The sequence below is a fragment of the Narcine bancroftii genome, chromosome 2, assembly GCF_036971445.1.
Source record: "Narcine bancroftii isolate sNarBan1 chromosome 2, sNarBan1.hap1, whole genome shotgun sequence".
In the NCBI taxonomy this organism is placed as follows: Eukaryota; Metazoa; Chordata; class Chondrichthyes; order Torpediniformes; family Narcinidae; genus Narcine; species Narcine bancroftii.
In genome coordinates this window covers 9,402,778-9,425,010 of record NC_091470.1, presented here as the reverse complement: position 1 = coordinate 9,425,010, position 22,233 = coordinate 9,402,778, and the positions used below count along the sequence as shown (strand labels likewise).

The 22,233-nt window shown below is 48.1% G+C and overlaps 2 protein-coding genes across 10 annotated transcripts in view; both read left to right on the top strand.

Annotated features, from left to right (window-relative positions):
• The first annotated feature begins 363 nt into the window (after positions 1-363).
• Positions 364-3,916, top strand: LOC138753163 (heat shock-related 70 kDa protein 2-like). 2 transcript variants are annotated; one of them, XM_069915766.1, is made up of 2 exons: positions 364-712; positions 2,191-3,916. In XM_069915766.1, the coding sequence occupies exons 1-2, from the start codon at positions 430-432 to the stop codon at positions 3,828-3,830; spliced, it is 1,923 nt and encodes a 640-aa protein (XP_069771867.1). In that variant the 5' UTR covers positions 364-429; the 3' UTR covers positions 3,831-3,916. The 2 variants fall into 2 exon arrangements, with proteins under 2 accessions (XP_069771867.1, XP_069771868.1); XM_069915767.1 differs by lacking the exon at positions 364-712 and adding an exon at positions 869-1,516.
• A 73-nt stretch (positions 3,917-3,989) lies between these two features.
• Positions 3,990-22,233, top strand: part of LOC138753165 (protein phosphatase 1 regulatory subunit 36) — a 32,215-nt gene continuing 13,971 nt past the window's right edge. For 3 of the 8 annotated variants that reach the window (XM_069915777.1, XM_069915775.1, XM_069915776.1), the window contains exons 1-4: positions 3,990-6,977; positions 15,289-15,375; positions 15,927-16,066; positions 18,438-18,507. In XM_069915777.1, the coding sequence (XP_069771878.1) occupies positions 6,760-6,977; positions 15,289-15,375; positions 15,927-16,066; positions 18,438-18,507 (515 nt within the window). In that variant the 5' untranslated portion in view covers positions 3,990-6,759. Of the gene's footprint in view, positions 6,978-7,330; positions 7,516-8,289; positions 8,355-15,288; positions 15,376-15,926; positions 16,067-18,437; positions 18,508-22,233 lie in introns of those variants that run through there. The other 5 variants (XM_069915774.1, XM_069915773.1, XM_069915772.1 and 2 more) reach the window with 5 other exon arrangements.

The window sequence follows — 22,233 nt, the reverse complement described above, 5'->3', positions numbered from 1 at the left end:
ACTGAATGGGAAGAGGTTTAACCTCCCACACTTGGGTGCGTCGGACATTGTGAGGGGGGGCGTGGTCAGACTTCCCCGCCAACCGGGTCCAAGCGCGGCGCGCTCCCAAACTCGTCCGTCTGATTGGTCGCGTCCGCTGCCAATCAGACAATAACGCCGCATCCCCTGCTCCTATTCGCGCTCCTACACGCACTGGGCGGGCCGTCCCCACCGCGTGCCAGCCGGCGGTTGAAATGCTTGCCGTTGGTCCACCGCGTGACCTCGCTGGCGGCGGGATCGGCCAATCGTCGCCTGCTGATTGGCCGGGCGGAGCGAGGACGCGTCGGCGCGCGCGGCCGGCGGGACAAAGGCTGCGACGTGATTGGCCGCCGTCACTGTGAGCGCGGTCAGGGGAAACGGGCGGCGGTCGTCGGCCAGCAGACGGACGCCATGTCGCTGCGCTCGCCGGCCGTCGGCATCGACCTGGGCACCACGTACTCCTGCGTCGGCGTCTTCCAGCAAGGCAAGGTGGAGATCATCGCCAACGACCAGGGCAACCGCACCACGCCCAGCTACGTGGGCTTCACCGACACCGAGCGCCTGATCGGCGACCCGGCCAAGAACCAGGTGGCCATGAACCCCACCAACACCGTCTTCGACGCCAAGAGGCTGATCGGACGCAAGTTTGACGACCCGACGGTGCAGAGTGACATCAGGCACTGGCCCTTCACCGGTGAGCGGGGCCCGGGACCCAGCAGCAGCCCCGAGGCCCCTCTGCTGAACCTTGCCCAACCAGATGTCTCCAAGCCTGAATTAACACCTGGGTCACACTGCCTACCTGGAGGAGGGAGTGAAGAATGGGAGCTTAATGTGGATTCCGATATAAAGATATAGGAGCAGAAGTAGGCCAATTGGCCCTTCCAGTCTGTTCTGCCATCAGCTTATCCATTCTCCCACTCAGCTCCTCTCTCCATCACCTTTGATACCCTGACTATCCAGATACTTAGCAATCTTTGCCTTAATTACACCCAACAACCTTGCCTCCACAGCTGCCATAGCAGCAAATTCCACAGACTCGCAACCCTCTGGCTGAAGATCCATGTTCACACTCCCCTATAACCTATTATGACTATTCAGATGCCAATCAATCTGCCTTAAGTACACCCAAGTACCTCACTTCCACAGCCACCTCTGGCAGCAAGTTCCACAGGCTCACGAATCTTTAGCTAAAGACATTCCCCTGCATCTTACAAGATCACAAGATATCGGAACAAAAGTAGGCCCATTGGCCCATCCAGTCGACTTTGCCATTTTAATCATTAACTAATCCATCTCCCTGTATCCCTTGATGCCCTGACTAATCCAGTACTTGTCAATATCTGCCTTAAATACACCCAGTGACCTTGCTTCCACAGCCACCTGTGGCAACAAGTTCTACAGATAAAGAAATTTTTTTCTGCATCGCTCTTAAATTGACACCCTTTTATCCTGACTTTGTGCCTTCCTTAGACTCCCCTGCCCTGGGAAAAAAATGTCTGTGAGTATTCATTTTGGTTATGCTCTTTGTGATTTTGATAATCTTATAAGGTTCCATTTCTCTCCCCCCACCACCACCACCACCATAGCCTTCTGTGCTCCAGGGTGGAAGTCCCAGCTTCTCCAAGTAAAAACACATAGCTGGAAAAGCTCAGCAGGTCAAACAATGCCCTTTGTATAACTAAGATAAAGATAGATAACCAATGTTTCAGGATTGAGCCCTTCATCAAGGTATGAGCAACAAATCACTGGTTAGACCTCGATCCAGGTGCCTGTCTACATTTTGCTCATACATTGAAGAAGGGCTCAAGCCTGAAATATTGGTTATGTGTCTATCTTTGCTATAGAAAGTACACTGTTTGACATGAGTTTCCCCAGCTTTGTGTTTTAAAGCCACCAACGACATCCAGTTTCCTGTTAAATCCAACAGTGAACCGGAGCTTGAGGCATCCAAGTCTCCCTCCTTAGCCTTGTTTTTGAACACCAAACCAATTGAGAAACTGTCAGTGCCTGGGGCCCTGGTTTATATAATTTATAGGTTAACCCAGGCAGAGAAAGTTTGCCTCGCTACTTTCCTCTGAGGAAGAGTACTTGGTTTGGGAAACTATTTACTTTTCTAAGAAATGGAAAGAAATAAGGTTAATTTAATACACATTTTAATTCTTCTTTACCCAGTGATAGATGATGGAGGGAAGCCCAAAGTCAAGGTAGAGTACAAAGGAGAAAATAAATCATTCTTTGCTGAGGAAATTTCTTCAATGGTGCTCACAAAGATGAAGGAGACGGCAGAAGCGTACTTGGGCACTCCAGTCACCGATGTGGTTATCACAGTGCCAGCTTACTTTAATGACAGCCAAAGACAAGCCACCAAAGATGCTGGAACCATTGCTGCTTTAAATGTGATGAGGATTATCAATGAGCCCACTGCTGCTGCCATTGCGTATGGACTAGACAAAGCAGGATCTGGTGAGCATAATGTCCTCATCTTTGACCTGGGGGGTGGGACATTTGATGTTTCCATTCTTACCATTGAGGATGGCATCTTTGAGGTCAAGGCCACTTCTGGAGACACACACCTGGGAGGAGAGGACTTTGACAATCGCCTGGTGAACCACTTCACTGAGGAATTCAAGCGTAGATTCAAGAAGGACATCTCCCAGAATAAGCGGGCAATAAGACGCCTGCGCACAGCTTGTGAGCGGGCCAAAAGGACCCTGTCTTCGAGCACGCAAGCCAGTGTTGAGATTGACTCTCTGCATGAAGGTATAGATTTCTACACATCAATCACAAGGGCCCGTTTTGAAGAATTGAATGGTGATCTCTTCAGAGCCACACTGGAGCCCGTTGAAAAAGCCCTTCGCGATGCTAAGATTGACAAATCACATATTCAAGATGTTGTTCTTGTGGGAGGTTCCACAAGAATTCCCAAAATCCAGAAAATGCTCCAAGACTTTTTCAATGGAAAGGAGCTGAACAAGAGTATTAATCCAGATGAAGCTGTAGCTTATGGTGCAGCAGTGCAGGCAGCCATTTTAACTGGTGACAAGTCTGAAAATGTGCAGGACCTGTTACTTCTGGATGTCACTCCTCTGTCACTTGGTATTGAAACAGCTGGTGGGATCATGACATCCCTAATTAAACGAAACACCACCATCCCCACCAAGCAGACGCAGATCTTCACAACGTACTCGGAGAACCAAACAAGCGTCCTTATTCAAGTCTATGAAGGCGAAAGAGCAATGACCAAAGACAACAACCTGCTTGGCAAGTTTGGCCTGTCCAATATTGCACCAGCTCCACGTGGAGTGCCACAGATAGAGGTAATGTTTGACATAGATGCCAATGGCATCCTGAATGTTTCGGCTGTTGACAAGGGCACTGGCCATGCAAACAAGATCACCATCACCAACGACAAGGGTCGACTGAATAAAGATGAGATCGAGCGTGTGGTACAGGATGCAGTGCGCTACAAGAAGGAGGATGACACCAACAGAGAAAGAGTGGCTGCCAAGAATGCGCTGGAGTCCTACACCTACAACATGAAACAGGCTGTGCAGGATAAGAAGCTTACAGGAAAAATCAGTGAGGAAGACAGGAAGATTATTCTCGAAAAATGTCAGGAGGTCATCAGCTGGCTAGAAAGAAACCAGACTGCAGAGAAAGAGGAGTTGGATTATCAGCAGAAGGAACTGGAGAAAGTCTGCAAGCCTCTAGCCAAATTCTTCAGATGCCCATGCAGTGGTATGCCTCCAGGGGCCAGTGGATCCTCTGTGCCCAACAATGTATCTGGACCCACAATTGAAGAGGTTGACTGAGTGCAGTGGGGAGGACCATTGGAACAATTGTTTACTAACTGCAGCTCATTTCCTGTGCATCCTGTATAAGTGGAGGTGGGGGGGAGAGGGGAGGGGGGAGAGGGGAGGGGGGGAGAGGGGAGGGGGGGAGAGGGGAGGGGGGGAGAGGGGAGGGGGGGAGAGGGGAGGGGGGGAGAGGGAATATGTGATGATGTATTATCGACAACAAGCCATTCAGATAATACCAGACTCTGCATTGTCTCTTGCTTACTGTAGATTAACTAGTCACTAACTAATTACCTTCACACTTACTGCATTTTTAAAAAAAAATTAATTGCAAACAATACTCACGACCTTTAGTGACTTCATTTGACAGTAAATGTGTTGATTTAAACATCTAAATAACCAATAAAAATTGAGAACCATTAATTTCATTTATAATGTGACTACTGTAGGAAACTGTTTCTAAAAGTTATTTCTATAAGAAAGCAGGTAATAGTGGGAACTATCCTTTTAACTGGAGTGCGAACCATTTATTTTTAATTTTCAAGAAGTATTATTTACAGCATGATAGAAGCTGATTCTGGCCATGCTGTCCAATTTCACCCAAATTAACCTACAACCCAGATATTGAAGAGAGGCACCTGGAGGAAACCCACATGGACATAGGGAGAGATTACAAGCTCCTTATAGACATCACCAAATTCGAACCCGGTCACTGCTGTAATAGTGTTGCAGAATAGTCTCTAGAGAAAAGTGACTGGAGATGCTGTTTCTGGACAAAAAACATTTGTTGGAGGATCCCTGGATCAAGCAGCATCAGTGAGAAAGAAAAAAATGGTTAATGTTTTGGATCCAAACTTATCAATTCTTGACTTTTAAGTTTATTGGTCACATTACACCTAGTACAGTGAGCAGGGTTCTTCTGTGACCAGTATAACAGGTTTTCTCTCACCTCCTGCACTTCCTCCATTGTGGCCCCAAACAGTCCTTCCAAGTGAAGCAATTTCACTTGTGAAATCTGCAGGGGTCATCTACTGCATGCAGTTTCCCCATTGTGGTCTCCTATATTTTACCTCCTATGGATGCTGCAAGAGCAGCTGAGTTCCTCCAGTATATTTGTGTGTTTTATCTCTTTTAGCATTCAGTGTTAACAGCTATGTCAAGGAAACATTTTACAGAGTATAGTGTGACTATGAAAAGATCAATTAGTACCAAGCAAGGACAGCATAAATGCCCAGTTATGAGTTTCTTTCAGGTTGGCTGCAGGGGGAAAAAAACTTTTTAAGACTGTTGGTGCACGCTTTCACATCCTTGAACTTTCTTTAAAGTAGAAGAGAGTGTGTCTGGAATTTGATGGGACCAGGAGATGGAAAGGGAAGGAAGTTTCCATGATCTTGAGCAGAGCAGTTCCTATACCATGCTGGTGCACCTGTGGAAGTTTTTAGGGACATCCTGGGCCCTCCTAACCTTATCAACTGTTACTGGACAACTGGCTGGCAGGACTTTATATTGGTCTTGATTGCAAGAGGAGTTGAACAGAAGACTAAGGATGCCTTACTATAATTAGGACCCTGGTGAGACCATGTGATGAATGTGCTATGCTTAATCTTTAATGTTAAACTATATTTCATATTTATATGTCTTAGTAAGGTTATTTTGTGGGATTGGTTTCAGGGGCACAAAGAACACAAATGCATTTTAAAAACAGATTCTTTGAAAATGGCAGCTGACATCATTTCAGAGACAGGTCTGCTGTGACCACAGTTAAAGCAGAGAGATGGAAAGATTTATGATGGTTCTTAGGAAGATGACAATGGACTGTTTACTCAAAACCCATTTTGTTGGTTAATTACAGACAGTTTGTAAGCCATGCTCTTGGAGGAAAGAACCATTAACAAAAAAAATTACTTAGATTTTAAGTTTGGGAAGACAAAGATTCAATTATGTTTTTTTTAGCATGAAAATGTTAAAAGGTTCAGGAAAAAAACTTCAAAGGCTATTATGATGTCATAAATTTGCAAGAAATATCAAAATGAGAGACAAAGGGGGTCCGTTGAAGAGAATTCCATCCTGCATTGACAGGGTTGAAGCAGCAGCCACCAATTCCTTTAAAAGGAGAGCAAAGGAGGAACAGTAAAAGAAATGGCCACTCCTGACTGCCTCTAAGAAGAGGGCAGCCTGATGTGTCCATGGAAAAAGGTCAATATTGATTAAGAAAGAAATCATGAAAAACAGACTAACTTTTAGGCAAGATCAGAGGGAGTTTGTGAAATCACTCCTATGAAGAAACACTGCTCTGAAAATGGCTCGATAAAAGAAAGTTGTGAGTTTTAAAGAGGTCTGAATATATGACGTTTCAAAATGCTTCATAATTACTTCAGAACTGAAATTTAAAAACCTTCAAGTTCAACATAAGGTGTTTGGTGCTGAAATTTAAAATGGACTTTTCAGAATTATGCCTAAACTGTAATAGTTTGGGATTTGGCCCCACACATACATTTCACATTTGCGCATAGAGGGGTTAAGTTTAGAGTTGAGTAAGAAATGTTGTTAATAGTTCAATAAAAAGTATTATTTTGAGTTTACCATTGTTTGATGAATTTTTCATTACTGTTCCTTTGTTAATTCATAACAAAGCTTGTTAGTTCGTAACGGACCACCTCTGAAGTATTGTTTCCGATCTTGGTCTCACCTAAGAATGAAGATTCATCAGGTTGGTTCCGGGGGGATGGGGGTATGTGGTCCATCTATCATATAACAATAGAATGACTAGACTCAGCCTCTAAGTATTAAGAAGAATTGGGAGTGATTTCATTGAAGTATACAGGTGTGACAGGATTTGTGCACGATGTTCCTTTGGCTGAGAAATCAGAAAAACGGACGCCTGCCGACACCTTCACCTTGATGAACACTGACCTGCTGAGTTTCTCCAGCTTTGACTTCAACCATGGTGTCTGCAGACTTTCCTGTTTTGCTTTGGAGTTATCTGAGGTCCTTTCTCTATTATTCACCCATTCTCATTCTTGTCTTTTTTTTGCTTCAAACGTTCCCTCCCGTTACTCTCCGAGTCGAAGGCGACTGGCGGTGGTTCTGCAGCGGTCAACATCGGGTTAGATCCTTGGCTCCCTCCCATTGGATATTTCCTCTGCCCGTCTCACTCTGCAGGTGAGTATTTGTCTTCAATTGGTTAGTTCCTCCCTTCTAACTCCGGGCAGTTTCTTGTCTCCCATTGGATGTTCCCTCTGCGGGCCAACTCTCCGGACGAGTACTTCCCTCCCATTGATTCGTCCCTCCTCACGTCTCCCTGGCTCCGATTGGCTGTTACTTCCGGGAGGGTACTTCGCTTTCATTTGTCATTCTCTTCGCATGTCCGCCTCTCCGGGCGGGTACTCACCTTCTATTGGTTATTTTATCCGCCCGTCTCATACTATGGGTGGGTACGTGGTTTCCATTGGTTACTCGTCCAGAAGCTTCTTTATTTGGCTTGGCTTCGCGGACGAAGATTTGATCCTCATTGATTTGACTCTGTGGCCGGTTGCTTATTCCTGGGTGGCGGAGTCCGCCGTGGAGATACTAAATGATTGGTTTATCCTACCGGAGGGCGTTTGAAATTTCATTGGGCGAGGAAGGGTTGCCAGGAGACCAGATGTCAACAAGGCGGACGCGTATTCCGGCGATGGAGGGTTTTCTCAGTCTGGAGCAGGTGAGATCCCGACTGGGAGAACAAGGAGAGCCGGGGCTGGGCTGCCTGGGGGAGGGGTTCTGGTTGCGGACAGGCTACCCCGGCCATTCGGCCCTCCGCAGGCCTGCTAACTTTCTCAACCGTTCCTCTCCAAGCCATCCCCATCGACTTCTTCGTATTCCATTGAACCCCCCCCCCCCCCATCTTTGTTCCCCTGTCTCCTTTCCTCTATCTTGGTCTCTCTCTTCTCTTTTCCCTCTGTCTCCTTTCAAGACCCAAGATCAATTCTCACCTTTCCTCTTGTATCTAATGAATGCCTTCTGGCTGTTGGTCCGGACACTTCGCCCTCCCATTCTTCCTCCTTTAATTAAGATACCTGGCATATGGTCTTTTGCTTATGTTTTGAAGAAGGGCTCAGGCCAGAACATCAGTAATATATCTTTACTTCCTATGGACGCTGCGAGAATGGCTGAGTTCCTCCAGCATTTCTGTGTGCTTTTATTGAAGGGGGCTCAGGAGAGTTTAAAGGGAGTGTCGGAACTGGGCTCTTGATATGTTTAATGACAATGTGGACAGCCAACAACCATTACATCAGATACCAAATGAATGACATTTCTCAACACTCATTGGAGTTCTATGATTCAAGGTCCATGGCCGATCTGATTGTCACCTCAGCTTCACATTCCCAGCCACCCTCAGTGTCCTTTCACTCTGCCCTTTGATTTTTGGTTGACAAATGAAGCTCGTGCAATGAGACATCGGGGATTTATGTTTCGGAATTTTGTTGTTCTGCAGCTCTTTGCCGCAGTGCCTGCACAGTGGGTCTGGAAGGATGACACAAACAGGCTTGAGTTAATCAGGTACGTGAGTTAACACTTTCTAGGCCAGACTTCTTCCAAGGAAAACCACTCAGATGTTCTACTTTCATCCTCAAGGGTCCCAGGCATTGCTCACTGTGGTAGAGAAGAAACCATTCTCATTCTGGTAAAAATCTGTGGAGCGGAAGGCTGGTATGTCTTCATCCAACTGCTGTGCCTTGGTGAGGGCCACGTTATCCAACCCTGGGGACAGGGAATGCACCAAGAGGATGGAGGTGCGAGACAGTGTGTCGGCCCGACGTTGTTTTTCCCGGAGATGTGTTTGACGGTGATGGTATACTCCAAGATGTATGACAGATGGTGTTGCTGCTGTTCCAACCATGGATCCGATGCATTGGTGAATGCGAAGGTGAAAGGTTCGTGGTCCATGAAGAACATGAACTCCCGCCCCTCCAAGAAATACTGAAAGTGCCGGACGATGAGGAAGAGGGCTAGCAGCTCCCTATGGAAGGTGCTGTATTTGAGCTCCAGGGGTTGCAGGTGCCGGCTGAAGAGCACGAGTTGGTTTCCACTGACCCTCAGTTAGTTGTTCCAGCATGCCGCTGACTGCTGATTTGGAAGCGCCAACTGTGAGGGCTGTGGGCACAGCCACCTGTGGGTGTACTAGGAGGGTGGCATTTGCAAGGGTGTCCTTGGCCTGCTTGAATGCCATCATTGACTCCATGTCCCAGGTGATTTCCTTGGCCTTGCCAGACATCAGGCTGAGCAGGGGTCGCATGATCCGGGTCGCTGACGATAGGAATCGGTGGTAAAATTTGATCATGTCCATGAACTCCTGTAGGCCCTTGACTGTACTGGGCCTTGCGTGCTGGCATATGGCCTCAACTTTTGCTGGCAAGGGAACTGCTCCATTCAGGTTGATGCAGTTCCCAGGGAAGTCAATGGACGACAGCCCGAACTGGCACTTCGTGGGTTTGATGGCCAGGCCGTTTTCACTCAGGTGGAAGCAGGTGCATCAAACACTCTTGTTGAAAGTAGCTGGCGATCAAGATATCATCTAAGTAGCTGAAGACAAAATCCAAGCCATGCCCCACTGTCTCCAGGAGCTGCTGGAACATCTGTCCTGAGTTCTTGAGTTCAAAAGGCATCCACAGAAACTCGAATAGGTTGAACAGGTGATGAGGACCATCTTAAGGACATCACTAGGGTGGATGAGAATCTGGTGATACCCGCTGATCTGATCGACTTTGGAGAAAATGCATGCCCGTGCAAATTGGCTGTAAAGTCCAGAATATGGGGCACTGGGTAGTGGTCAGCCGTGGTGGCGTAATTGAGCCTTCTGTCATTGCTGCATGGCCTCCAGCCTATTTGGGCACCATTTGCAGTGGGCTTTCTGAACGCTGGAGGATCCGCATCTCCTCCATTTTATTTAACTCCTTCTTGGCGAGGCTGAGTTTGTCGGGTGGGAGGCTGTGTGCCCATGCATGTTGTGGTGGTCCTTGACTGGAAATGTGGACTGGAAAAGTAGTCCCACCCAAGCTTCAACACTATCAGGAAGCCCTTCAGGAGCCCTTCTTTCTCTCAGCACCCTCTCAAATCCCAGTTCCAAGACCTGGTTCCCATGAGCCATCTCCAGTAGCCCACAACCTGTGTGGGTCCCCCGACCACAAGTCGTCGTTTCGCCACTGGTCGCAGTCTGGGGTTATCTTCTCTGCTCTCTTTCTCAACGGGGATGGGGATGCGGTGGGGAGGGGGGGATGTTCTCCCCTGGACTCTGCAACCCCTTGTGGTCGCAGCTAAGCACAGGCGCCATCATCTTGAGTACAGACCTCTGCAGTTGCTGGATGTTAAAATGAAACTCTTTAATAGACTATTTAAAGCCTGTACAGAGCCACCAGATTAGGACATGAAAAAATTTATTAATTCTTCACAAATGGATGCAAGGATCCCAGTAAAAAAAAAGTAGAGGTGTGAGGGAGGGAAGGATTAGATTGCTGTGGAGCGGGTTGACACAGGTCAGCACAACATCGTGGGCTGAAGGGCTTCTGCAGTGATGTTCAATGTTCCGGTGGCAGCTCGTTTCACATACCCACCAACCGTATGAAAACCGAGCCCCTCAGGTGCCTTTTAAATCTTTCCCCTCCCGTTTTAAATCTTTGGCCTCTAGCTGTCGACTCTCCTACCCTGGGAAAAGGTGTTCTCCCCATTTCCGTGTGGGAATTTCCCTACCCCAGCCCCAGGAGCTCCAGTTTCCTCCCACGTCTCAAAAATGCAGATTGATTTGCTGCTGAGTTGCCCCAGTGCATAGGGAAAGATGGATCGGCTCATGGGAAATGGGTATCAGAGCTGGGATTGGAGAGGGAGCTGAAGGCTTCCTGGTCGTGTTGGAGGTTTGGATCTGGAGTTTGGGCAGCCAATGGATCTGCAGTCTGTGCGGCTGCAGAGGCTGCAGGAGAACTGGAGGTGAATCCATGGACACTCAGTGTCCATGAAGGGACTCTCTTTTGCTCATCTTTCTTCTATTGTTCGGGATACCGAGAAATGCTCATGGCAACACTTTGTTTGGCCTATGGAAGACACAAGGTGAAGTGTATCATGTAGATTACATTTTTAAGGTGCTATTAATTGACTCTAAAAAAGGTACCTTGTAGCAGCCCACTAACCAGGGCACAAAATGCCTGATGGATGCTGCGAACACGCAGACCCTGCGGGAGCCAACAACCTTTATCCCAGGTGACAACCGCATGGCGGGAAACAATGAGTAATGGCGGGAAGGCTGCCCAATTGGAGATTGGCACTGCCATGACATCACCCTTGTCATCAGCAGCGGGGTAAGAATATAAGCTGAGCTTCCAGTACAATAAACCAGTCATGTGTGTGTCATTCTTTTCACACTTCGTAGTAGCGCACATGCTACATTGGTAACCCTGCAGTCCAGTTGGACCTGAAGATGAGGGACCAGGCGGCTCTTCACCCAGTTTCATTGAAGCTGCCAACGTTCTGGGTATCGCATCCACATATACTCGAACAGGCCGAGGCCCAGTTCCACCTTCAACAGATCGCTGCTGACAGCACCCACTACTACTACATGGTGAGCTCACTCGACCAGGACATGGCGTCAGGTTCATTGACTTCCTGCAGCAGCCCCCAGAGCAAAGCAATACGATGCCCTCAAGGAACTATTAACCCACACCTTTGTGCTCTCATGGTGCGAGCACGCCATGCAATTGTTGCATATGGATGAATTGGGGGACAGGCCTCCATCAGCCCTCATGAGCGAGATGCTCGCCCTTGCTGAGGCCCTTGCCTGCAGATTTCCCTGGAACAGCTTACTCACTGATGAAGACTTCAGCGATCCCAGAAAAGTCGCAGCCTGGGCTGTCGTGCTCTGGAGAGCACCTCGGTGGGACAGATTGCTAGGCCCTGCACACAGCCAGCAACAAGGCCACAGTAAGTGAAGAGGAAAGTGGACCCCCTGACCCAACAGTATGGCTACTATCACCAACAATGAGGTGTGGGGTCCCGTCGATGCCGCCCACCCTGTGTGTTTCAGGGAAACACCATGGCCAACTGTCATTAATGGCTGCAGCAGTTGGGCAACCTGACAGCCTCCTCCATGTGTGGGACACTGTCCAGAAGACACTCATTGATACTGATGCTGAAATAAGTGCCCTCTCCCCCCACCCCCGCCTTGGCCTACGACACACGGAACAGCAAACCGGCCCCGGCACTGAGGGCACCGAGCAGCACCATCATATAACATATATAACAATTACAGCACGGAAACAGGCCATTAGGCCCTTCTAGTCCACACCGAACCAAACACCCCTTTCTAGTCCCACCTCCCTGCACAATGCCCATAACCCTCCATCTTCTTCTCATCCATATACCTGTCCAACCTTTTCTTAAATAATACAATTGACTCCGCCGCCACTATTTCTCCCGGAAGATCATTCCACACGGCTACCACTCTCTGAGTAAAGAAGTTCCCCCTCATGTTACCTCTAAACCTCTGCCCCTTAATTCTTAACTCATGTCCTCTTGTTTTAATCTTTCCTCCTCTTAACGGAAATAGTCTATCCACATCCATTCTGTCTATCCCTTTCATAATCTTAAATACTTCTATCAAATCCCCTCTCAACCTTCTACGCTCCAAAGAATAAAGACCCAATCTGTCCAATCTCTCCCCATACTCCAGATGCTTAAACCCAGGCAACATTCTGGTAAACCTTCTCTGCACTCTCTCCACTCTGTTTATATCCTTCCTATAATTAGGCAACCAGAACTGCACACAGAACTCCAAATTAGGCCGCACCAACATCTTATACAATCTCAACATCACCTCCCAACTCCTATATTCCATGCAATGATTGATAAAGGCCAGCATACTAAAAGCCTTCTTCACCACCCTATTCACGTGAGTTTCTACCTTCAGGGAACGATGTACCGTTACTCCTAAATCTTTCTGCTCTTCTGTATTCCTCAATGCTCTCCCATTTACCACGTATGTCCTATTCTGATTCTTCTTACCAAACTGAAGCACCTCACACTTATCAGCATTAAATTCCATCTGCCATTTTTCAGCCCACTTTTCTAAGCAGCCCAAATCCCTCTTCAATCCTTGAAAACCTTCTTCATCATCCACTATTCCACCTATCTTAGTATCGTCTGCATATTTACTAATCCAATTCACCACCCCATCATCTAGATCATTAATGTATATAACGAACAACAATGGGCCCAATACAGATCCTTGAGGCACACCACTGGTCACCGGCCTGCAACCTGACAGACAATTATCCACTACCACCCTTTGGCCTCTCCCTTTCAGCCAATGTTCAATCCATTTGACTATCTTAAAATTTATACCTAAAGACTGCACCTTCCTAACTAACCTTCCATGTGGTACCTTATCGAAGGCCTTACTGAAGTCCATATAGACAACATCCACTGCGCTACCCTCATCCACATTCCTAGTCACCTCTTCAAAAAATTCAATCAGATTGGTCAAACATGACCTTCCTTCCACAAATCCATGTTGAGTGCTCCTGATCAGACCCTGTCTATCCAGATGTTTATAAGTACTATCTCTAAGAATTTTCTCCATTAATTTACCTACCACAGACGTCAAACTTACAGGCCGATAGTTGCCAGGCTTCCTCCTTGAACCCTTTTTAAATAACGGAACCACATGCGCAATGCGCCAATCCTCCGGCACTATCCCCATATCTAATGACATTTGGAAAATTACCGCCAGAGCCTCTGCTATTTCCTCCCTCACTTCTCTCAATGTCCTGGGGAAGATCCCGTCTGGTCCCGGAGACTTATCCACCTTTATATTCTTCAAAAGCCTTAAAACTACACCTTTTGTCATCTCTATATTCCCCATATTTACCCAATTTGCTTTTTTTATCTCACATCTCCCAATATCCTTCTCCTTAGTGAATACCGAAGAAAAGAAACTGTTCAATATCTCCCCCATTTCTCTAGGCTCCACACACAGTTTTCCGCTCTGATTTTCTAAGGGACCAATTTTGTCTCTAGCTTTCCTCTTACCATTAACATATTTGTAGAACTCTTTTGGATTAGTTTTCACCCTGCTTGCCATAGTTTTCTCATTCCTTCTTTTAGCTTTCCTAATTCCTCTCTTAAGATTCCTCTTAAATTCAATGTATCTTTCAAACATCTCCTTAACTCCATGCTTCTTATATCTAATGTACGTCTCCCTTTTTCTTCGAACCAAGTTTCCAATATTCCTTGAAAACCACGGCTCTCTCAAACCTTTTGCCCCTCCTTTTAACCTAACAGGAACATAAAGCTTTTGCACTCTCAAAATCTGATCTTTAAAAGACTTCCATCTCTCTACTACATCCTGCCCATAAAACAAATTGTCCCACTGCACACCATGCAAGTCCTTTCGCATCTCCTCAAATCTAGCTTTTCCCCAATCAAAAACCTCAACCCTTGGCCAATTTGCTGGGAACCCAGCTCCACCACACCACAGCTTACCACCCTCAAGCCAATGAGTTAGTGGAGCGGTTCCGCAGGCACCTAAAGGTGGCTGAAGGGGCTGAACTGGACAGAGGAGCTACCCTGGGGATCCTCACCACACCAAAGGAAGTCCAATCCCTCAGCAGCTGAGATGGTGTATGACATGTTGTTGGTGATACTGGGGGAGTTCTCGGCTGCTACCAAGGACCCAGAGGACCTGATGATCTCATTGACAAAGCTGAGTGAAAGACTGGGCACTCTAGCACCTCTGCAGCCTCTGCCGCACAGCCAGGCCCAAGCCTATGTCCCCAAAGGCTTAGAAACCTGAGAATCTGACTTTGTTTGGGGGGGCGATTCACTGGACACCTCTGCAATGGCTGTACAAGGGACTGTAAAAAGTAGTCAGACACCACAGGTCGATATGTGTGCTGGATATTGACAGTAAGTTCATTATCGAACACCGCAAACCAGCATGTCAGGACATTAGCCCACTGGTCTCCACACAGCCCCTGCATCGCAGAACTAGGCCACTGAAAGTGGCGAACAGCACTCCGATTGCTGGTTCTGGGGGGCGTCATGTAGCGGCCCACTAACCAGGATGCAACCCGGTACGCAAAATGGTCGACAAATGCAGCGACCACACAGACCCTGAGGGAGCCAATGACCTTTGTCCCAGTTGACCACCTGCACGGCAGGAAACAACGAACAATGGCAGGAAATCTGACCAGTCAGAGATTGGCACTGGCGTGACGTCACTCCTGTAGTCATCAGCGGGGAGGGAATATAAGCAGAGCTGCCAGTGTAATAAACCAGTCTTCGACTTTAACTCCTCATATGTGTGTGTGTGTCTTCCTCCTACATTTGGTGGTAGCGTGCATGCTGACCTTGACTTTGACAGCACTGTGCCATGTCACATGAAGCAAGGTGAAATCCCAATCTCTGGGCAGCTTCCTCTTTCTTTGAAAATGACAGTTCTTTCTTTCAGCTTGCAGTCGACTCCAGAGAGCAGAGACAAGAAGTCGCTTTCCAGAGCTCGAGCAATCCTGGACCCAGTGAACGAAGCGCTTGAGAAGTGAGCAGATTTAACAAGGATATTGCAAAAGAAAGCAGTGGAGGAAGCCTCCGGCCCCTGTGGAGGGGCAGTACTGAGGGAGGGGTGAACTGAGGGAGGGGTGTAATGAGTGAGGGGGCAGTATGGAGGGGGGGGTACTGAGGGAGGGGGTACTGAGGAAGGAAGGTACTGAGGGAGGGTGCGGAATTGAGGGAGGAGATACTGAGAAGGGGCGGTACTGATTGAGGTGGTGGTACTGATGGAGAGGCCACTGAGGGGGTGGTACAGAGGAAGGGGGGTACAGAGGGATGGGGTATTGAGTGAGGGGGCGGTACAGAGGGAGGGGGTACTGAGTGAAGGGTCAGAATGGAGGGAGGGGGTATTAAGTGAGGGGGCAGTACAGAGGGAGGGGGTACTGAGTGAGAGGGTGGTACGGAGGGAGGGGGTATTGAGTGAGAGGGTGGTACAGAGGGAGGGGGGTATTGAGTGAAGGGGAGGTACAGAGGGAGGGGGTACTGAGGGATGGATCACATGATGAGAGGCACAGTACTGAACTGTGTTTCCCATAACAGATCAAAATATGGCATTTCCAGGCGCAGTTACTCCATCCTGGCCAAATCAGGAAGCAAGAGGCTGCACCTGGTCACCCTGCAGGATCCACAGTGGTCAGAGGGTCAACAGAACCAGTGTGTGTCCCTGGAGGATGTCAAATGTGAGTGTGCAGAAAGAGATACCGTCCCCAAAGCCTCCATCTTGTATTGAGACCATCACTTCTTCCGAACCTTCTGAGTTAGCATCGCATCTGCAAGGGTCACTGCCAGTCATGGGTGGAGCTTGACCACTGTGGCTTCAACACAGTTTCCCACAGTTCCTCGGGCTAGTATCCATCTCACTCAGTCTTGCCCCTATTGGTGGTAAATCAATCCCGCCGGTTCATTATTCATTGTCCAAAAGTTACAGGTACTGCATTCGTCTACAATTCAGGAGATTCACAAAAAACATACGTTACAAACTGAAACATGATGATCTCTGTTGATGCCGTCAAACCCTTGGGTGGGGGGGGGAGAAGCAACCGTTCCCGGAGTCCCTCTGAACTGCTTGTGAGCACTGAGTGCTCCTTCCCCAGGGATACACGGGCACACAGGTGTCATCAGAAGAGGGGCAGGCAGTCAGACCGAGTGAACACTTGACTGGCCACTTTGGCCATTATGGCTGAGCCCATACCAGACTGACAAGGACAACCCTCGACTGTCCCTCCCAAAGATCAGGAGCTGGAACCTGAGGAGCCACCCCTTCAAGCCCATGAACAGGGGCTGCGCCCTCACACACTCCATATCTCCGTGAAACACGGTGCCAGCCAAGCTGCTGAAGTGACAGAAAGCTGGTGAGCCCGTGAATCGACTCGACTCATGACTAGACCCACTGCCTTTGCATTTGTAGGCCCAGCATGGATTTCCCCTCTGTTTTCACACTCGCTGTAATGGCCGGAATGCCTTCCCTCCCCACCATAGCCTTTGTGCATTTTCCAACTGTGATAGTTGGGGACAAGTATCACAACCACATTCCAGTGATGTGAAAAAATTCCTGGCTACAGGAGTCGTTGAAGTTTCCGGCCCAGCGCGACTCCTGTAGGGCCTAGGGCTTTCGGAAAACGGGTCTGGGATATTTGTGAAAAACAAACTAGACCACCATATACACAATATAGTCCACAACAGGAGAGGGAAAATCTCATGTTGATTGAAGTCATGCTAACTCAGTCCTCTTTGGAGCACACCAACCTGTATTCCCCCTGTCAATGCGAAGGTCTGAGATTAGTCCTTTAACTGGATGATGAGGTAGCGATGAATGGAAATCCCCGGATGCTTCATGAACTGGCAAACCGCCAAAGCCTCCCGAACTCAAAGGTGAGGCTGAGACTCCCAGACCTTCAAGATGCTGAGCTAATCCGTGAGGAAGCAGCAATGGAGTCGTTGATATTAAATTTTTAACAAGCTAAACAAGAAGTCTGCCCAAGTACTCCCATGCCACACACACAAAACCTCCTTTTGATTCAAATCCTATTTCAGCCGTTTGAATCCTTTATCCTTCTCCGTCTTCCCAGCGGTGTGGAACATGACCTTTGCACCACCGGTCCTATAGTGTGGCCCTGGCTCAGTGCTCCAGGTAGCACAGCATCCACAAACATTCCACATGTACTGACTATGGAGGGGGTCCATATGAGGAGGTTTACCAGGTTGATTCCAGAGATGAGGGAATTGGCCTATGAGGTAAAATTGAATCATCTGAGAATGTACTTGCTGGAACTTAGAAGTCTGAGAGGGGATCTTATAGAAATGTATAAAATTATGAAAGGCATAGATAAGTTTGAGGTAGATAAGTTGTTTTGATTGGTGGGGGAGACCAAAATTAGGGGACAAAGTCTCAAGATTCAGGGGAGAAGATTTAGGACGGAGATGAGGAGGAACTGCTTTTCCCAGTGGGTGGTGAATCTATGGAATTCACTGCCCATTGAAGGGGTGGCGGTGACCTCAGTAAATATATTGAAGACAAGGATGGATCGATTTCTACATAGTCGGGAGAATTATGGATATAGGGAAAAGGCAGGTAGGAGGAGATGAGCTCGTCATCAGATCAGCCATGATCTTATTGAATGGCAGAGCGGGCTCGACCGGCCAAATGGCCGACTCCTGCTCCTAGTTCTGATGCTCTTATATTCTCACTCTCTGGCTGGGGACATTCACCAGAGATCCAGGGTTATTGGCTGGAGACTGCGGAAGAGGAGATGCCCAGGCAGCATCAAAAAGGAGCAGGCTCACAACCCATTCACTGCCGGTCCCCACCTGACCACCTCATCCTGGGTACAGACTGCCCCATAGACTCCCCCATTTGCTCCTGTCAACCCCCTTCCCCCAAGCTTCATGAGCCCCTTTGTCTCCTCCCAAGCCTGATGAAGGGGCTTCAACCTGAATTCTCACAGACATTACCTGACCTGCTGAGTGTTTCCAGAACCTTCTGTTTTTAACTTTAGCTCACCGACTACATTGTTGGCCTCGGTGATGAGTTTGCTGTTCTTCCTCCAACAGATGCTGCTGAATTGTTGTTGGGTGAAAACGATTCACCGGGCATTCAGAAACGCTTCCAGCCCATGTTCAGGTCAGAGACTCCCTTGTGCCTGGCCGTTGCCACCTTGTTCCTGTTATGTTTCCTTGCGCATAGCTGTGAGTGAGTGTGAACCCAGCACCACCTTAAACTCGCTGCACAGGGGGAGCAGCAAAGTTTCACCAATCCAATTTCAGGAACATAAGGTTGACCAGAAGGCCTCTGATTTATGGGCTGACCCGGGGACACACACAGAGATAGATATTCAGAACTGCTGGAAGATCGACAACTGTGAAAGACACCCTTTGGTTTTCCTGAAACTTGTTGGTCTTCCAGTGCAGTGAGATGTCAGTGAGGGTGTACTGACAATAACCCCACCAGCAGGCGAGTATAAGACAGCTTTAATAAACTAATATGTACACTAAGAGGTCTTGTCTCTCTGCAAGACCAACCTGGAAGGCTAGACTGTAGCTCTGGACGGCTTTATAGACAAGGTCACCGGGATGACCCCTGGTGACCTAGTGGTGTAATTACATCTCACCACACAGGGAATGCTGCCGACTGGCATATTCCAGACTGCAGGAGTACGTGCTAAGAGGGAACGCCCTGAGGCTTGGCATAACAACCGTCTAGGGCAGCGGTTCGCAAACTTTCTTTCCACTCACATACCACCTTATGTTCTTTGTCTTGGCTTCGCGGACGAAGATTAATGGAGGGGTAATGTCCACGTCAGCTGCAGGCTCGTTTGTGGCTGACAAGTCCGATGCGGGACAGGCAGACACGATTGCAGCGGTTGCAAGGGAAAATTGGTTGGTTGGGGTTGGGTGTTGGGTTTTTCCTCCTTTGTCTTTTGTCAGTGAAGTGGGCTCTGCGGTCTTCTTCAAAGGAGGTTGCTGCCCGCCGAACTGTGAGGCACGAAGATGCACGGTTTGAGGCGATATCAGCTCACTGGCGGTGGTCAATGTGGCAGGAACCAAGAGATTTCTTTAGGCAGTCCTTGTACCTCTTCTTTGGTGCACCTCTGTTTTGGTGGCCAGTGGAGAGCTCGCCATATAACACCATCTTGGGAAGGCGATAGTCCTCCATTCTGGAGACGTGACCTACCCAGCGCAGTTGGATCTTCAGCAGCGTGGATTTGATGCTGTCAGTCTCTGCCATCTCGAGTACTTCGATGTTGGTGATGAAGTCGCTCCAATGAATGTTGAGGATGGAGCGGAGACAACGCTGGTGGAAGCGTTCTAGGAGCCGCAAGTGATGCCAGTAGAGAACCCATGATTCGGAGCCGAACAGGAGTGTGGGTATGACAACGGCTCTGTATATGCTAATCTTTGTGAGGTTTTTCAGGCTGGCGGCAAAACTCTGCTTGCCAAACTGCATGAGTTTTTCAAGCCCTGCTGGGACCAAGGAAAGCTACCTCAGGACCTTCATGATGCCATCATCATCATCCTGTACAAAAACAAAGGCGAGAAATCAGACTGCTCAAACTACAGGGGAATCACGCTGCTCTCCATTGCAGGCAAAATCTTCGCTAGGATTCTCCTAAATAGAATAATACCTAGTGTCGCCGAAAATGTTCTCCCAGAATCACAGTGCGGCTTTCGCACAAACACTGACGTGGTTTTTGCCCTCAGACAGCTCCAAGAAAAGTGCAGAGAACAAAACAAAGGACTCTACATCACCTTTGTTGACCTCACCAAAGCCTTCGACACCGTGAGCAGGAAAGGGCTTTGGCAAATACTAGAGCGCATCGGATGTCCCCCAAAGTTCCTCAACATGATTATCCAACTGCACGAAAACCAACAAGGTCGGGTCAGATACAGCAATGAGCTCTCTGAACCCTTCTCCATTAACAATGGCGTGAAGCAAGGCTGTGTTCTCGCACCAACCCTCTTTTCAATCTTCTTCAGCATGATGCTGAACCAAGCCATGAAAGACCTCAACAATGAAGACGCTGTTTACATCTGGTACCGCACGGATGGCAGTCTCTTCAATCTGAGGCGCCTGCAAGCTCACACCAAGACACAAGAGAAACTTGTCCGTGAACTACTCTTTGCAGACGATGCCGCTTTAGTTGCCCATTCAGAGCCAGCTCTTCAGCGCTTGACGTCCTGTTTTGCGGAAACTGCCAAAATGGAAGTCAGCCTGAAGAAAACTGAGGTCCTCCATCAGCCAGCTCCCCACCATGACTACCAGCCCCCCCACATCTCCATCGGGCACACAAAACTGTCAACCAGTTTACCTATCCCGGCTGCACCATTTCATCAGATGCAAGGATCGACAACGAGATAGACAACAGACTCGCCAAGGCAAATAGCGCCTTTGGAAGACTACACAAAAGAGTCTGGAAAAACAACCAACTGAAAAACCACCTTATGTAATCCCTTACTAACCACAGAGCACCTTATGCGGCACAAATAGTGTCACAGTGAGTGCATCACCATTACAGCGCCAGTGACCGGGACCAGGGTTCGAATCCAGTGCTGTCTGTAAGGATTTGGTACGTTCACCTCGTGTCTGCGTGGGTTTTCCCCGGGATCTCTGGTTTCCTCCCACTGTTCGACGGGGGGTTGTCGGTTAATTGGGTGTAATGGGGTGGCACAGACTCGTGGGCTGAAATGGCCTGTTTATGCGCTGTATGTTTAAAATTATGTCTAAATTTGGTCTAGGGTCCTTCTGACCCTGGGCATTGATTAGTGGGGAAGCTTCTCAAACAGAACGGGGAGAAAACATTGGGTGGGGGGCTATAGTTGGTTAACGCTACGATGTACTATAATTAAATGTAAATATGAATATAATGCCACAAATGTTAAAGAGACCTTGCACTGGTTTTCCTTTGTGTTTATGTGAATACAGGAACACAAAAATAAAAAGGCCTTGCACAATATTTGTTGTGAAGAAAATTTTTCAAAATATTCACACGGATTAGAGGTGGAGTGATGCAGCGCAGAATCAAACCCTTCAGCACAACCCATCCATTCCGACTGAGTTGCTGACTTGGTTCCATTTGCTTTTGTCCCTTTAACCTTTTCCTATCCGCGTAGCTTTGTACATTGTCATTGTTCCCCACCTGCAACCATGTCCTCCAGCAGCTCGCTCCACACACCCACTACCCGCTGTGTAGCAAACATCGCCCCTCTGGTCCCTTTTAAATCTCTCCCCTCTCACCCTTGAACGAATGCCCACTGTTTTTAGGCTCCTCTACCTTGGGAAAACTGAATGACACAGTTGGTGTAGCAGTTAGTGCAATGCCATTACTGTGCCAGCAACTGAGACCAGGGTTCGAATCCCGCGCTGTCTGTAAGGAGTTGGTATGTTCACCTCGTGTCTGCAGTTTCCTCCCACCGTTCAAAACGTTCTGGCGGTTGTCGGTCAATCGGGTGTAATTGGGTGGCATGGGATTGTGGGCCAGAAGGGCTTGTTACTCTGTGTGATGTCTAGATTTAAATTTAAAAATTTAATCCCCCATGTTCATGCTGGTCCCAGCAAAACAATCCCTGATTCCTGGGATGAAGGGATTAGCATATGGGAAACATCTTACGGCTCCTAGACTGTACTCCTTAGAGTTCAGAAGAATAAGGGGGAACCTCATAGAATCATTTCAAGTGTCCAAAGGTTCGGACAGAGTAGATGTGGCAAAGATGTTTCCCATGTTGGGGGAGTCGAGGACAAGGGGACACAACCTCAGGATTGAAGGTTGCCCATTTAAAACAGAGATGTGGAGGAATTTATTCAGCCGGAGAGTGGTGAACCTCTGGAATTTGCTACCACGAGCAGCTGTGG